The sequence below is a fragment of the Hippoglossus stenolepis genome, chromosome 15, assembly GCF_022539355.2.
Source record: "Hippoglossus stenolepis isolate QCI-W04-F060 chromosome 15, HSTE1.2, whole genome shotgun sequence".
NCBI classification, from domain to species: Eukaryota; Metazoa; Chordata; class Actinopteri; order Pleuronectiformes; family Pleuronectidae; genus Hippoglossus; species Hippoglossus stenolepis.
In genome coordinates this window covers 17,744,447-17,759,940 of record NC_061497.1, presented here as the reverse complement: position 1 = coordinate 17,759,940, position 15,494 = coordinate 17,744,447, and the positions used below count along the sequence as shown (strand labels likewise).

At 40.7% G+C, this 15,494-nt stretch overlaps 2 protein-coding genes across 2 annotated transcripts; both read right to left on the bottom strand.

The window, feature by feature from the left end:
- Positions 1–4,077: 4,077 nt before the first annotated feature.
- Positions 4,078–8,483, bottom strand: alg5 (ALG5 dolichyl-phosphate beta-glucosyltransferase). The gene is made up of 10 exons (XM_035179468.2): positions 8,155–8,483; positions 7,523–7,691; positions 6,749–6,795; positions 6,471–6,539; positions 6,255–6,347; positions 6,042–6,155; positions 5,878–5,937; positions 5,646–5,797; positions 5,079–5,164; positions 4,078–4,694 (listed from the first exon to the last, which is right to left on the bottom strand). Exons 1-10 carry the CDS (start codon positions 8,215–8,217, stop codon positions 4,579–4,581), a joined length of 969 nt encoding a protein of 322 aa, XP_035035359.1. The 5' UTR covers positions 8,218–8,483; the 3' UTR covers positions 4,078–4,578.
- Positions 8,484–9,645: 1,162 nt separating this feature from the next.
- On the bottom strand, positions 9,646–14,758 carry LOC118122252 (solute carrier family 22 member 4-like). Its single transcript, XM_035178858.2, has 9 exons — positions 14,351–14,758; positions 12,615–12,718; positions 12,369–12,523; positions 12,104–12,275; positions 11,819–11,945; positions 10,986–11,086; positions 10,650–10,864; positions 10,145–10,327; positions 9,646–9,785 (listed from the first exon to the last, which is right to left on the bottom strand). Exons 1-9 carry the CDS (start codon positions 14,756–14,758, stop codon positions 9,646–9,648), a joined length of 1,605 nt encoding a protein of 534 aa, XP_035034749.2.
- Between the last annotated feature and the right edge of the window lie 736 nt (positions 14,759–15,494).

Genomic DNA, 15,494 nt, shown 5'->3' with positions numbered 1-15,494 from the left:
GACAGAATGTGCTGTGAATAAATTAGTCTTACATTTAACTGTGGTTTTACATTAAATAGCCCATGTGGCCAAATTTACCTGTTTTCAATTAGTTTATAAAGATATTGTTATACAATAATATATGTCCACATATCCACATATGGAGCTATTTCTTTTTTGAAACGTTGTGTCTTAAGATGTTTTAATTGGACAACCCACATCTTGTATTCTAATATTAAGTAATTCCTACTGTTACTGTTTTTACTTAAACATTTTACAGTACAAATTTGGTTTATGTTCGCAATTTATTTCGATCATGCTGAAAATAAACAGAGAAAGATAAAAAAAAAACGAAAACAAATATAGTAAGAAAATAGCAAAGCAAACCAGTGAACTTTGACTACAAATATTCAAATTCTTAAATTGACGATGCATCACTCGCAGCTCAGCTCCACAAGTCACTGAGCATTATTATCTTTATTGTGAAGGCGGAGTCCCGCAGTGTTCCGGTTTCCCTGCGGTCCTGTGCGGTAACTTGGACGCAGGTTTGCGGGGCCCGGAGCCTCCGCTCCTCCTGCAGCTCCAGCGGAGCGCCACACAGCCGCGGCGGCGTCAGCTTGGCTGGAGCCGCAGCGCCTGCACGAGAGATCCCTCCGCCTCCCCCCTCCTGGAACTTTACCAGGATTTCAGGGATTTCTGATCCAGCGGCAGGGGCGTGCACGCGTGCATGTGCACGTGCGCGCCACCTGAGCCATGCACCGTCTCAGGATTCAACCATAGTTCGCTCCAACCTCGTTTTATACACATTTACTGGCACTAACTAACTGAGGTGAGGAGGAAAAACACGCCCACCTGTTCATCCTCCTTCCAGACTATTTCTTCATCCTATTATATAAATCATGTGTTTTCTTGCATATACAGATGATACAACACTGATACGGATTAACATGATCGATGCACATTTTCAATTAGTTGTCTTTGTTTCCTGGGAGGTTAATTCTGCCTGGATAGGTGCTGGAAGCCTAATTAGTCTATAATCAATATTATGTACAGTCTATAATAGCATGTTAATTTATATATAATAAGGTATTTCTAACTGGAACCTGTCATTTAATAAGTAATTAACCTGTTTAGTGTTCACCCCTCCACATGCACAGCCTCTACACCTGCAGCCTATAAAAGTAGAGAGTCTCCTGGAGGAGGAAGGGTCCACAGTCTTCCTCCTAAACTCAATCATAACGTGAAACACACCCACACACACACACACACATTTTTATTCCTCTTAAGAAAAACATCAGAGTTGTTTCATGATCTATTGTTGGGAGGCACACAGACGTCTCTTCTCATTGCGGATGGATACGATCCTTTTATTGGGAGTGCCGTGTCTGGTCCAGTTAATGACGCAAGCCCCGGCTGGCGACAGTGAGTCTACAAGTTTGACATTTTCACAGTTTACAGCAACTGCTGCGGAACGTAACAATACTCCGAGCACGGAGTGAAACCACTCTGGGGATCATGGCTGAAACCTCACGAGCCACCAGGTGGATCTAACCCGGGCTGCACACGCACCATGTCGGTGCGTCCTGGGAAGGTGGTGACGGTCCACCGGAGCCAGGAGAGTCTGGTGCCTCAGGGAAGGTCCCAGGGCAAAAATACTGATGATGTTCATTTTCACTCTTTGGAAGTGGAGTGAGTTTGGCAGATAAAATGAAATATAACTAAACTAAATAAAAGCCTGATATAAATGTCAATGATTAATTCATTTTATTATCACCTGCACAAAATCTTTCATGACTCATGTTTACAGACTCGTGATTATCAATGAGTCATGATAGATTTATGGAGGTGACAATAAAATAAAGTCATGCTTTTATAAATGTCTGGTTAATAAATGTTTCATTGAATAGAAATTAAAAAAAATTATCAATTTTGGCATCATGCATAAGTTACAAAGTGAAACTAATCTCCGTGAATGACATTCCATTCATTTCCTTCCCCTTATCTGATCAATGAAATACAAAAAACAACAAAATGTGTTGCATTTTCAATGCGACAGGAAACTGGAGCCGGATCATGATCTGCCGCCGCCTGTGTGTCTTGTCTGGTCACAGAGCACAAACAGGATGCTCTCCCTGGGGCTCCGAGAGGCTCCGAGAGGCCCCGGAGGCATCACCAGCACGAACAACCCTGCAGACCTCAGCCTTATGAAAAACAGCCCCATGAAGAACTTCATTTACTGCCACCACAAAAAAAGAAGCTTGCTGGACGTTTTCCAAGACAGGAAAAAAGGGATGATTTTGGTGATTAATAATGTAATCCAGGGGTTTCCTGCTTTCTTTCATGTCAAGGAAAAGCCAAACTGATGATAACTCAGCCCCCTGTACTTCCACAACACTACATCACATCAAGTTCAAACCAAACAAAATAAGAGTCAGATATTGGAGATTTCCTCTAATAATAATAATAACTAGGGCTACGTTGTAGCACTAACGGGCCCGAGCACAGGCATTTTGAAGCCTGTTGCGGTTAGTGGAGAGAGCGATCAATGACCAAGCGCACATCTCTGCGTTGCATGCGTTTCGCGCACTGCGGCAAGGACAAACGTCACGCGATGTCGATCCTTGCCTGCTAATTGCTCATTATGGTCCACGCTATCAATTGCAGAACACACAGTGAAAATTGTATGTAAATCGAATGATAGTTGTAAAACAAAGCTTACTTCCTGTTGCCAGTAGGTGGCGCCATCACTATTATTACATACAGACTAATAGATCTGTTCAAGTAGGGGCTCTGATGTAGCGTGAGCAATTTTGTAATATGGACAGACAGACAGACAGACGTCCGTCCGTCCATCTGTCCGTCCCAAAAAAAAATATACGGACAGACAGACGGACGGAAAAAATTAAATTTAATAAAATCCGTCCATCTGTCCATCCAAAAAAAATAATAATACGGACAGACAGACATTTTTTTTGGACGGACAGACGGACGGATTTTATTTATTTATTAATTTTTTCGTCCGTCTGTCTGTCCGTCCAAAAAAATAATTGATAGCTAAATAATTGAAAGCTAACTGAGGGGCTTTTCCGTAGGTGGCGCTGTTGAGCCATTTTGCCACGCCCATTTCAAATTACTCCAGAATACAATTACTTTTTTGGGTTTTGAATTTCCTGCAAACTTTGGTCGGAATTTCAGCATATCTAGGCCCTGAAAAAGCCCAAAAAGGGAAATAATAATAAGAAAAATCCTTACAATTTCAATAGGGCCTCCCACCGTTCGGTGCTCGGGCCCTAATAATATTCTCTGTAAAGTGCCTGATATAGACCCTCTAGACCCACAGCCAGAGAAACAGTGACCTGAGATAGAAGCAAGTATGTATTGTCAGCCTCTGTATTAAGATAAAGGTGCATCTGTTAAAATATCCAGGAAATATCAAGAAAGTTTAAACAAACAGGGGGGGGTGCAAAGAGACAGGAAGCTGACTGATAGAAGGTGAAAACACATCCTACAAAACCTTTAAATGTTATGGAAATGTTTAACGTAGTGTAAAAACTCAACATTACATTTGATCCATGAGAAATCGATTATTACAAACAAGTAACTTCTCTGGTTTACTTTGTAAAAAGATCTCAGCAGCAGACTTTAGGCCACAGGTTTAAACTCGTCTGTGTTTGCTTCCTGCCACATTATGATTTGACTGATATAGAAGATGATACAGGGTCATGAGTTGTTTCCTGTGAGTGATGGTGAGACCCTCAGGTCTTATATCTGCTGTTGTTGCTCTTCGATACAAAATCCTCTCAGCAAATCTCAGAGAAGCTAAAGAAGTGACATTTAATTAGTTAACTGTTAATAGTAGAGCTGCAACTAATTGACTTTTCACTATTAACCTAATTCGACAATTGATTATTAGCATAAGATAATAACATCAAATTTCTTGTTTTGTAAGACCAATAGTCCAAATTATAAATTTTAAAGCAAAGGCAGTTCAAGAAAAGCAAAAGGAATTTAAGAATATGGAATCATTAAATAGTATTTTGCTGTAAACCAAAGAATACTTGCACTACTTTTGTTAATAAAGACTTTCAAAAGCATAAATCATTGATATTTTCTTTTTATTTCTGTTTAAATCATCCATCCCACACGTTTCCTCAAAAAAAATCAATCCCTCCCCTTTGACAATCTCACAAACAGTAACAACATTCAGTCTAATCGGAATCATGACGCACAGATTATCAGATCCTCCACATTTCCTACAAGCTCTTGTCACTCACACATGATTGGCCACAAGATAAACATTAAGTAACTTAGTACACGGTTCATTCATACGGACATTCTGTGAGCCGCGGCCACAGAAGTGTGCGTGTAACAGGGGCCATCACAAGCCGATATCAGATTATTTATAATAAAGGCAGGACCACGAGGAACCCACAACTGTGTCTTCACGTCCCCTCCTGTGGATTTTGGAAAGGAGAAGACTGTAGCAAACTGTCCTCGATTACAGCGTATGACAGACACGGTTGTTTATCCCACCTCATCCAGAGGGTTTGATGGCCCTATCAAAGGCTGTCTCTGGGATACCAGGGCCTGTCTGATTGGCTAGTCAGTCTTACGAGGCGACTCCAGTTTCCAGGCACCGGTGAAGTAGCGCATGCGGATGAAAATCAGGTCTCGACCCATCTGCAGCCAGCTCCAGAACGGGACCAGCTTGGACCCTGGTGGAGAAATCGCACAGACATGATGCTTTTAGAGGGACAGATGATGGAAATAGACCAATTTGCTGACATCTAATGCTGATTGGCCCACATGATAACGTCATCAGAAAATACATAATCACTCCAGCAATAAGACAGGCATGCAACAGTAGCCCTGTAAATCTGTCAAAGTCAAAAAATGGAAACCAAAACAGACAAGGAAAAAAAAGAATAAAATCTTTGAAGAGATTACAAACTAAAAAAATCAGCGGGTATAAAGTACAATTGCTAACAGAGGAGTAACTAGAAGTAATCAGTCGATCACAGGCGTGTAAACACACCCTACAGAGATATTTATAGAACTACAGAAAGATGGCCCACTGGGAGGATCCATGAAAAACCCACCTTCTATTTCGGTCCAGTTGACCGCTACCTCTGCTATGGGGATTTTAAAACACTGGGCGATGTACAGGAGCTCCACATCAAAAGCCCTGGGAGAAGAAATAGAGAAAGGAGTGTACAGATGTTTAAAAGTTGAATTTAAATCCATGTTTTTTTGCAGACTTTGTATTGATGTCAGTACTGAAAAATAAAAGAGTGCAACAAATACAAAGTCAAAGCAGGTTATTTTTAAGACTGTGTTTTTCACTTTTGTATCTTCCTTCACTCTCCTGTTAGCTGTTATTGGGGGGGAGAAGGTGCCCTGTTGTTTTTATTGGTCTATACAGTTTGGTGATGTCATGACTAGAGGTCCCATTTGAATAAGTGAAAGTACCTGAGAGAGGTTTCTGGTTACATTTTTAGAAATGTGGAACCAACACCTCAACAGATTTGTTCTTTTTACACAAAGAAACAAAACTAGGACAGTGAATCGCTGCATATATCTGGTAAATAAACGCCTTTATGTGGCAGCAAAACAGACATTACTGCATCATTACATCAACATTTCCACGGTGGAGCACGACACCTTACCATCGCTCTACATGGAGGGAAGAGAAGGTCTTGAGTGCAGCCTCCCGAGTGAAGAGCTTGAAGCCGCACTGTGTGTCCTTGATGCCTCTCACACAGAGGAACCACACCAGGAAGTGAAAGCCGTACATGAGGAATGTACGAAACGACGATCGCTGTGACAAAAGACCGAACAGTGGTTACTTCATGGTTTAACACACAATACTCTACAATACTCCTAAAAAAAGACAATTACCTCAGCTACAGAATCTTTCTCCAGGTGAGCTCTGGAACCACAGGAAATCCCCATGTTTTCCTAAATATACAGATTGAATGAATCGAATGGTTACACACTAACTGCCAAATATTCAAATATCTATGTAAGACAACAACAACAACAAAAACTGGATACAGACTCACTGGTTTAGGCTCAATGTCTTTAAGTCCTGCCTCCACTTTGTCAATGTCAGAAAACCTAGTGGCTCCGTCAGCATCGGCCATCAGAATGACTTTACCCCTGGAGCTCAGTGTTCCCTTTAGATGAGACAGGGTCAGAAAGACATTGGGGTAAAAATCGAAACAAAACACATTCCTAGTCTCCTGACTAATGCTTTTTTGTGCTGTCAGACAAACCATTCGCACAGCTCCTCCTTTCCCCCTGTTATTCACCAGCGTCAGGACGCGCAGTTTATCGGCACCGTGCTTCTTAGAGTACCGCAAAGCAACCTGGCAAGACATCACAACAGAGTTCACTCACAACACAAATCTCCACCACATCCACTTTGAAATGTTTAGCACAGAGCACATATAAAGTTAATGGAAACAGATTGTCCCAAAAAAAGGTATTACCTCTGTGGTTTTGTCTTTGCTGCCATCGTCCACCACAATGACCTCATAGGTAAAGGATGGGTTTTGTTTCTGCAGGAAGGAAACAGGCACATTTTCAGTTGAATGCTGCCACCTGCTGACATTTTTTAGGAATAACAGATCTAACTTGAAACATTTTCTCTGTTTTGCCATTTAGAGGATGATTAAACTGATTTGCTCTGATCAGTAAAAATAATAATAAATTATCAAACTACAGTAAAGTTATTGTAAGGACTTGCCTTTAGAAGCTGAGCACTTACCTGTCTGTTTTCCAAGTACTCCATAGCTTCATCCAACATCACAGGCACTGTCATGACACACAGTTAAACCCCGTTAGTGTCTATAACCTACTGCAGGTTCAAGGTGAATCATGTAAAACAATGGATTGTTGACAATTCATCAGTTCAACACATATTAAACTGTGCATTTGTCACTTTTTAACTGTTGGTGACAAAGTTCAGAGCAAAACATTGCTTCAAACACAGACGTATGTGTTTTAAACAGTTTGTATCCTGTAAATAAGTTGTTTAATGCAACTGCAATGAAATCGTCCAACAGTGTTCTGTATCCACACATCCAAGTCAAACGCTGATGGGACTTAAGTGACTAATGACAGTCTGACCCTGTTGTATTAACATTTGTCCTGAGAGATCCTGTCACAAGAAGACAGCGTTAAGTATGTGCAAATATGTCTGAGTTTACAGATGTATTCGATAACAAAGTTTATAGGCGTCAAAAGGGGCTGAATGACTCTCGTGCAGCTATGAAGTAACATTTTACCAATTTCTATCAATCATGATTGATATGGTGATGATCAGTGTTGATATTGTGGTGGTGGCCACAAGCAAATCAATGTATGGCCACCGTGAACAGTAAAAATACAGATTCAAGTGTAGCAGGTCAGAGGATGTCAGCTGAGGAGGCTGTATTTCATGTGTGGCAAAGGACGGATTTGCTTTCACAGAGCAAAAAGCATGATGCCACATGGGTCTCAGAACAGAAACAGGTTGTACCACTCTCCCCCCATCACTCACTGCGGAGCTCCTCGTTGTAGGCCGGGATCACCACCGACAGCTCCCTGGAATGGGGGTCGTGCAAGCTGGGGAAGGGCTCCTTCTCTCCTGAGGCGGTCAGGAAGTATTTCTCCTTCTCGTGGCGTGTCAGTTTCACCATCTCGGCAGTGACGTGCGCGACAATGAACACCTGGAAAGGAAAGAGAGTCACTCATGTTACCTCTGCCTGCAGGTAGTAAAATTAAAAACAGGTGTCATTTTCTGCAGACAAGATGAAGAGAATCTGGCTTTTCTGGACAAGTGTGTTATGCATATGTTAATGTTTGTTATATGTAAATCATGGGATGTTTTACTTAGCTAAACAATTTGGTTTTCCACCTTTGAGTGAACAAGTCTTGCAGCTGCTTTGGGGGGGATTTCAAATTATGATTTCCTCAGTGATAACAGCTACTTTTGTAATACTTATAAACACACGCAAAGAGAAGATGTAGGCTCGTTAAATTAAGGGAAAATACATTGTTAAAGGATATAATACGTGGTGGGGGGGAAGAACAAGAGATGGAAGATCAGCCCTGCTTCACATTACAGACACCAAACCGAGCCAGGACAGATCTCTGCCAACACAACATGAACTCTTTACCATGACTACTTACCACAATACAACACAGAGCTGCTAATGCGAGCAAAGCGTGAACTATATCACAGTGGCAATCCATTTTCCAGAAGTTGTCCAGCAGCCACTGACACAGCCACCTAGCCGAGAAGCTAGCTCGTCTTCTCCCCACCCCCGCTGAGCTCCGTGTCAGGCCGCCTGTGCTCTGACTTCCCGGGTCACACGAGAAACCAGGAACTTAACGGGTTGTTTAAATGGTGTAAACAGTAAATAAGAAGCTTCGTGGCTCCATCAGTCTGCGGACACATCGGTGAACTCCGCTCCCCAATCACAACTCAACACAGTGCTGGAGAGGAAGTGACAAGTTTTCTTCGACACATCATCAGTTTGAAAGGAAGAGACCTGCAGAGGAATCTACACTGACACCTAGTGGCCAGGAGTGGAACAACCGCAAGGAATATTATTTATATACAAACTCAACCTGAGACAGAATTATTTGATTGAGAAAACAGGAATGCGGCTTTGTATTAATATGTAATTTAATTTACTAAAAGAAAAAGATTGCCATGTGCTAGATGATTGTGCCCTGTCATTTATTTTTCAATGCTGTGTGAGCACAACGACTACATTCAAGTCAGTGATGGATGTAGAAACCTCAGAGATGGTTAGGTATCATATAAAAAACAAATCTATCCTGAAGCTTCTCCCTGGTGATCTCAGAAATGATCCAGCCATTGCAGGAGACGAGACATTTAGAAATCATTTATTCAGGAATTTTACATCATCACATGCTTAAAAAACTTTAAAGGTTTCAAGTGGAACTAAAACATGAATAAACGACATTGCAATCAATATTAAATTCACAATGTTCACTTACAAAATCATTTTAAAGTTATTTTAATCCAACTGGAGAAATGAAAATTGACCACTTGTCTTCAAAATAAAAGGGGCGGCAGCGGTTAATGAGCTAAACTAAATAAATACAGAAATAGCCTAAATAATGAAAGAAATAACTGATTTACAGTTATGTATCTGACTCTTTTCCCGGAAATGCTGATTCTGGTGTCTAGTTAGAGTCAAATAAACACAATACAAATATACAAAAGATGATAAGACATTATAACTTGGATTCTTTGGTCTGATTTTCAGCCGTGCTCTCTCCATGTTCAGCTTCCTTCTGGTTTTTCCCTCTTCTCCTGTTTGAACATTGAGATGATATTTAACAACAGTGGAATGGTTACAGTAAGAGTGACATCAAAAGTCATGGGACAACTGCAGTTTACCTTGTAAACATTAAACAACTCTGCACATTAAAAGTGTAAGAGCAACAAACTAATTCATATTCATTGCACTTTTATGAAAACATTTAAAAAACACTTAAAAGAGAGAACGTTGCACTCACAAGTTACTTTTTAATGTCATATTTAAACCGTAAGCTGAGTCAAACTGAAGACTGTGACCTTTGCATCAGCTCCCTCTGTGCAGTATTGTTACAACACTGGGGTCAGTCCAGCAGGTTCACTGAGTGCACTCACCTCCAGATCGGCTGCATTTGTGTTATGGTCTCTGGCAATGTCTTCCCAAACGTTTCAGGCAGCAGGAGACACAAGACGGCACCAGAGATGGCGAGAACCCCCATCAATATGTACGGCAGTGCCCTGAAGTATTGTCCTACATAGAGAGAAAAAGAACAACCACGAGGAAGGCAGAGGAAATATAAATGAAAAATTGACAATAGGTGTAATATTTGTTTGATGATGATTGGTGAGGAAAATAAGACTTTATCTTTTTTGTTGCTGATGTCTCCCCAGACACTTCTAACTGTGGTAACTTGTTTTAGAATATAGAATTTACTGGCATGTAACATGTGAGAAGCTCGAACCAGAGCATGTTTGGCATTTTGATTGAAACATGGCTGAAATATTTACAGATTCATTTTCTAACTGACTGATCACTGCAGCTCTATTCTCCAGAAATATGAATTATTGCCCCGGCATCGGTGTGAACAATAGGAAACGACTTGCACGTACCCAGGTAAATGATAAAGGGAGACATGATGGTTCCAATCCGAGCAGACATGGAGCAACACCCCATTGCTGTGTTTCTAATAACAGTGGGGAAGAGCTCTGACGAGATGGCGTACACGACACAAAATGCACACGTGATGCCAAACTTCCCCAGCATCTCGAGGATCACGGCCACAATTGGTAAATCTAAGGAAACAAAAGAGGGACAACTTTAACTAAAGCAAACAGAAAATATCGAATGAGTTGCTTGCAAAATATCTATGCTCGCGGCGTGGCCCTTTTGATGGCAATGTGAAGGCTAACATTTATCACAGTTATTGGCTACTATTCAAAGTTTTGACTGAAATATCTGTTACTGTATTAAATGTAATACATTGACCCTTTACCCCCATCACAAGGTACTTTTAACTATAAGTATGTGCAATTTGTGCTCCATTTAAATTTGTTCTTCTAATTTATTCATCAACATATTTATGTGAGCTGCTTGTACAGTTTGACTTGTCATTACCAAGTGGAACGAGCTGAACACAGAGGATCATCACGCCCCCGAGGAAGAGTGAAGACGACTGGCAGATGTGCCTGGAGCAGTGCTGCAGCAGTAATAAAGCGATAAGGTAAGCTGGCACCTCAGTCACACCAGACAAGAAGCAGTTTATGTAAGGGTCTCCATGCAGGTTGGACGTGTTGAGGATTAAAGCGTAGTAACTGAGGGTGATGATGACCCTGCAGAGACATGAAGAACAGGAACCTAGATGATTTGGCTTCACTTTTGGGGAGCAGTCATGTCGTCCATCTTTATATACAGTCTATGGTTTCATGTCATGTGAGGAAACTGTTGACGTACCACAGGAGTGAGCAAATTAATGTGATGGAGAACATGTTGCAGTTCCTCAAGATGTCTAAAATGGTGTATCTCTTGTCTTTCATGGCCAGTGCGTTGTCAATCTGGGAAAAACAAGAAGAAATGGTTGCAAACATTTAACCCTAGAAAGTTCCAATCCACAGATGAAGCCCTGGTACACAAATACATAGTATTATGTAGTTGGATTCTTCATATTCGTTTAGACGTTAGGTGGTAAAATAAGTTACCTGACAAAACAGGAAAACCTGAGAAGCAACACTGAGCCTTGAGATCACGTGGTACAAATGATAATTTTTTTATTTAAAACATGTATGAAATATTAAAACTAACTATAATTACACTGTGGTGCCTCTGCCAACAAGTGCAGTTTCTACATATTTCTTCCCCCAGAATTATATACTAGATTTACTTTTGACCACTTTTACATTTAATTACTTCATCTTTGGTTCCAAGTGACAACTAATCAAAAGGCGAAGAAATTTCCTCAATGGGGTCTTGAGATATCATATTCCTTTAGGCATTTCTTTGACGTCAAGGCACCAAAATCAGTTGATCTCTGAGTCAAAGTGAATGTTCGTACCTAAACTGAAGACCTTGAGCTGATCTTAAGATATCATGTTCAGGAAGAATAAACACTGTTTGTGAGAACCCTGTGACCTTGGCCTTTGACCTTTGGCTGCCAACATCAAATCAGCTAATCATTAAGTGCAAGTGAAAACTTTAACCAAATTTGAAGAAATACCCTTCTTGAGAATGGGATGGACGGACGGACAACCCCAAAAACATACAAATAGTAAACTTGCTGATGAACTGACCTCAGCTTGTGTAAAAATGTCTTGTGGAGCCTCGATGTGGTTTTCCTTGGCAGCACGTCTCAGAATGGCCTCGGCCTCCTTCATGCGTCCCTGAGTGAGCAGCCAGCGAGGAGACTCTGGAACAAACCTGGAGAGTTGAAGTAAATAAACAGATTGATTTTATTGACTGATGAAGAGTCTGCACCTCTTAGAATTTACACCCTTACACCCGAGTTATGAACTGAAGGACACTACCAAGGAATGCAAAGGCTGCTTTGTGAAAAGATCATTGCTAATTATTCTCACCACCACAGAGGGATGTAGATCAGGCCACAGGCCGCCATGGGAATCAGCAGCATCCGCCATTCACGGATGAAGTAAGCCACCGCAGGCATTGCCATGTAACCCACAGCCGAGGCCATGAAAACCCCAAGGGAGCAGAAGACCACTCGGGCTTTTGGGCTTAGAATTTCTGTTCCTGTAGTTGTGATAAATTAAAGGAGAATTTGTCAAAAAGTAACCTGAGACATTAAGCAGTAACCAAACACTGCAGCCTTAATGGAAAACATACCCAGCACAAATCCAATGATATAGTTGGAAAATCCCCCGGCACCCGCCAAGAAGAACAGAAATGTGAAGACCCCCCAGCTTGGGGAGAATATCTGGGCTGTGATCGCCAAAGTTTGAAGGATCATCATGAAAAAGAGCGCAGGCTTCCGTCCATACCTGAGTAGGCATGAAGCAGATTATTGTTGAGTAAGTTGGAAAAAAATAATATAAATAATGAAAACAATGATAAAAAAATCAGTGTACAGACCTGTCAGACATCTGGCCTGAGATCAATGCCCCCAACAGCACACCGAAGTAATGGATGGAGGTGGTCAGTGGCATTTTGTATGCATTGTCACAAACCAAGTCCCACTGCAAAATCCATCAGTGCAATGAGTAACCAGAGGTGGCAAAATACACACGTTCTTTTCTCAAGTAGAAAACTAAAAAAGTATTAAAGCACAGGCTGTGAAAAGTATTTGAAAATAATAAGTTCCCCTCTGAAGGCTAGTTCCAGGTAACCAGGTTACTCCGGGGATAAACATCTCAGCTCAGCGCTAGGTTAAGCTCCTTTAACAAACAGGAACAAAGTAAATATACTTTGTTTCCTCCCACATCGAAGAATAACTGATTACACTAACCAACACAGCAGTACATAGTCATTATTGTCATAAGGTTTCAAAATTTAAGAACGGATAATTGTGTGTTTTTTTGTGAAATTTGCAACCAAAAGTTCAGTGTGTAAGATTTAGGTGAAAGGGATCTATTAGCAGAAATGTAATATAAGATAATCCTAGTGATATTTTCACTAGTGTGTTTCATCTAAATTGTACGACTTGTTGTTTTTTTTTACCCTAGAATGAGCCCTTTATATTTAAAAACTTAATATTTACATCTGGGTCCTCTCTACAGATGCTTTTTACAGTAGCCCAAACTGGACAAACTTAAGACCTTTTGATTGAAGTCTACCACAGGTTCACTTTCATGTTTGGAAGGGGAGGGTGAGGTGAGGAGTATTCAGCTGCAACATGCAACTTCACCACTAGATGTCACTAAATTCTACACGCTGAACCTTTAAAATCATTCCAGTTAGTAAACAAAATTATGTATTTAATATATTTTAATCCGTAGAGAGGACCCACAATTCGTACAATTTAGATGATCACACACTAATGAAAACATCCCTAGGATTATCTTTTATTCAATGTCTGCCAATAGATCCCTTAAATCTTACACACTGAACGTTTAGTTCATGTTAGATGATTTTTTTCCTTCTTTTACTTCCTCTCTGACAATGATAGGAATCCTTGTTTTCTTTTTCATTCGGGTCAGTTTACTTTGCTACAGATACACCTTCATGGCTGACAGTTTCGGTTGTAAATATCCAGAAACAATGCATCTCCTGTTATGAACTAGCATCTGTGATGATGCTTAGCTTTATTGTACTGATTACACACACTTAAATCAGTCAATAAACTCGGCAGTTTAAACTTACAAAGCTGGTACTATTAACTCCTCGTAACTAAATTCAAGTCACTGGTGTCTGTAATTTAATTGAAACTATTTTTCATTTAGTTTTTGAACTATTTCATGTGAGAACACTGTGTAAAGTATTGGTTCACAAAGGCAAACGGGACGAGGTGTGTGTGAGTGATATAATGATTAAAGGTTTGGCCTTTGACCCGGCTTAATCTTCACGTAAATCAAACATTTTTGTTATCGTGGTTGGTTTGGTTTGGACTTTACACATGCGTATGTTTCTATTACTTCAAAGTCACCTGTCTCACGCTTTTGATTATTGCCAATTACTCTTTGTGATGACTTTTTTTCCAAATTGCTTAAGATGCTGATAGATTTGAGTGATTATTGCACAGGTTAAACCATAAGATACAGATTACATTAACTATGACCCTCCTGAATAGTTACAAAACACGTGACTAAATACCATCTCTAATTGGAAAATGTAAACATCTTCAGAAGTTCATTCATGACTTTCCTGCTCACCTCTGTGACGATGGTGGACTGGTAGATTTGGTGGCTGTATGTCCACCCGTCCAAACAACTCTCCAGAGGAACTTCACTCACGTTTACATCCACATTCAGAACAATTCCATTCTGGGAGAAGTTCCTGACTAGGTCCAGGTTGAGCCTCGAGCAGGAGCTGCGCTTCTCGATGCCATTGACTGTTTCCAGTGGGATTGTCACATTTCTCCACATCTCACTGATGCCGTAGTTCTCCGGGATATAGCACTCATGAGGTGGGGTATCACCCACAAATACTATATAGATGCCGATGAAGCCATTCGGGAGGATGCTGATGGCCAGTGCCAGAAAAATCCTCAGCTGGAAAGGTCCCCAAGATCCAAGAAAAGATGTGATGCTGTCGTAGTCCCTGATTTTTAAGTTTCCCATGATCTCAACAATATCTTTGATAATTAGAAACACGGAAGGAAGGAAGGAAGGACGACACACAGATACTTTGTCAGTACTAGAGAGAGAATGTCCTGCTGCTCGGTGGAAGATTTTATGGTGGGTTCACCTGATCTTGGAAGTTACTCAGTTACTTATTAAAAAAAAAGGTGCAAAAATACAAGTAATGGTGATATGCAATTTCTTCGTCGTGCAACACATTGCCTCAGTATGTACATTATGTTGATTTAAATGTTTACTAGCAAACTCAAGCGACGGGTAGAATATACAGTAATCCAGGAAACGTTCAAGGAACTCTTGAAAAGGGAGTTAATCATTTCCCAGCAGATAAAACAGTCTGTGAAGTCTGTTTTCGTCATCAAGTGATGTTTGAGGTAACTTTTATTACTGCAGAAAGATAATAACTATGATAATAACCGTTATGGAAGTTTTATGGAAGCTGGTGAAAGGAGAACTCAGGCAGCAGCTGATGTCTCATGCAGAAGAGTTTAATGTAGACTTGATGCATCAAGGAGACCAGAAGGTTGAACAATATACAAACGTCAACAGTGTAACATGAGCAATTGTCACCCACCAAGTCTGAAGATGTTTCCCACAGCATCCCAGTATATCTTCCTCACCCTGCGTCACCCATCTAACAGCATATCATCCACGAATGGCTAGAATAGCTGTCACTCTCTATGTTACATCTAGGTGTTTGCATTCTATTGGACAGTTA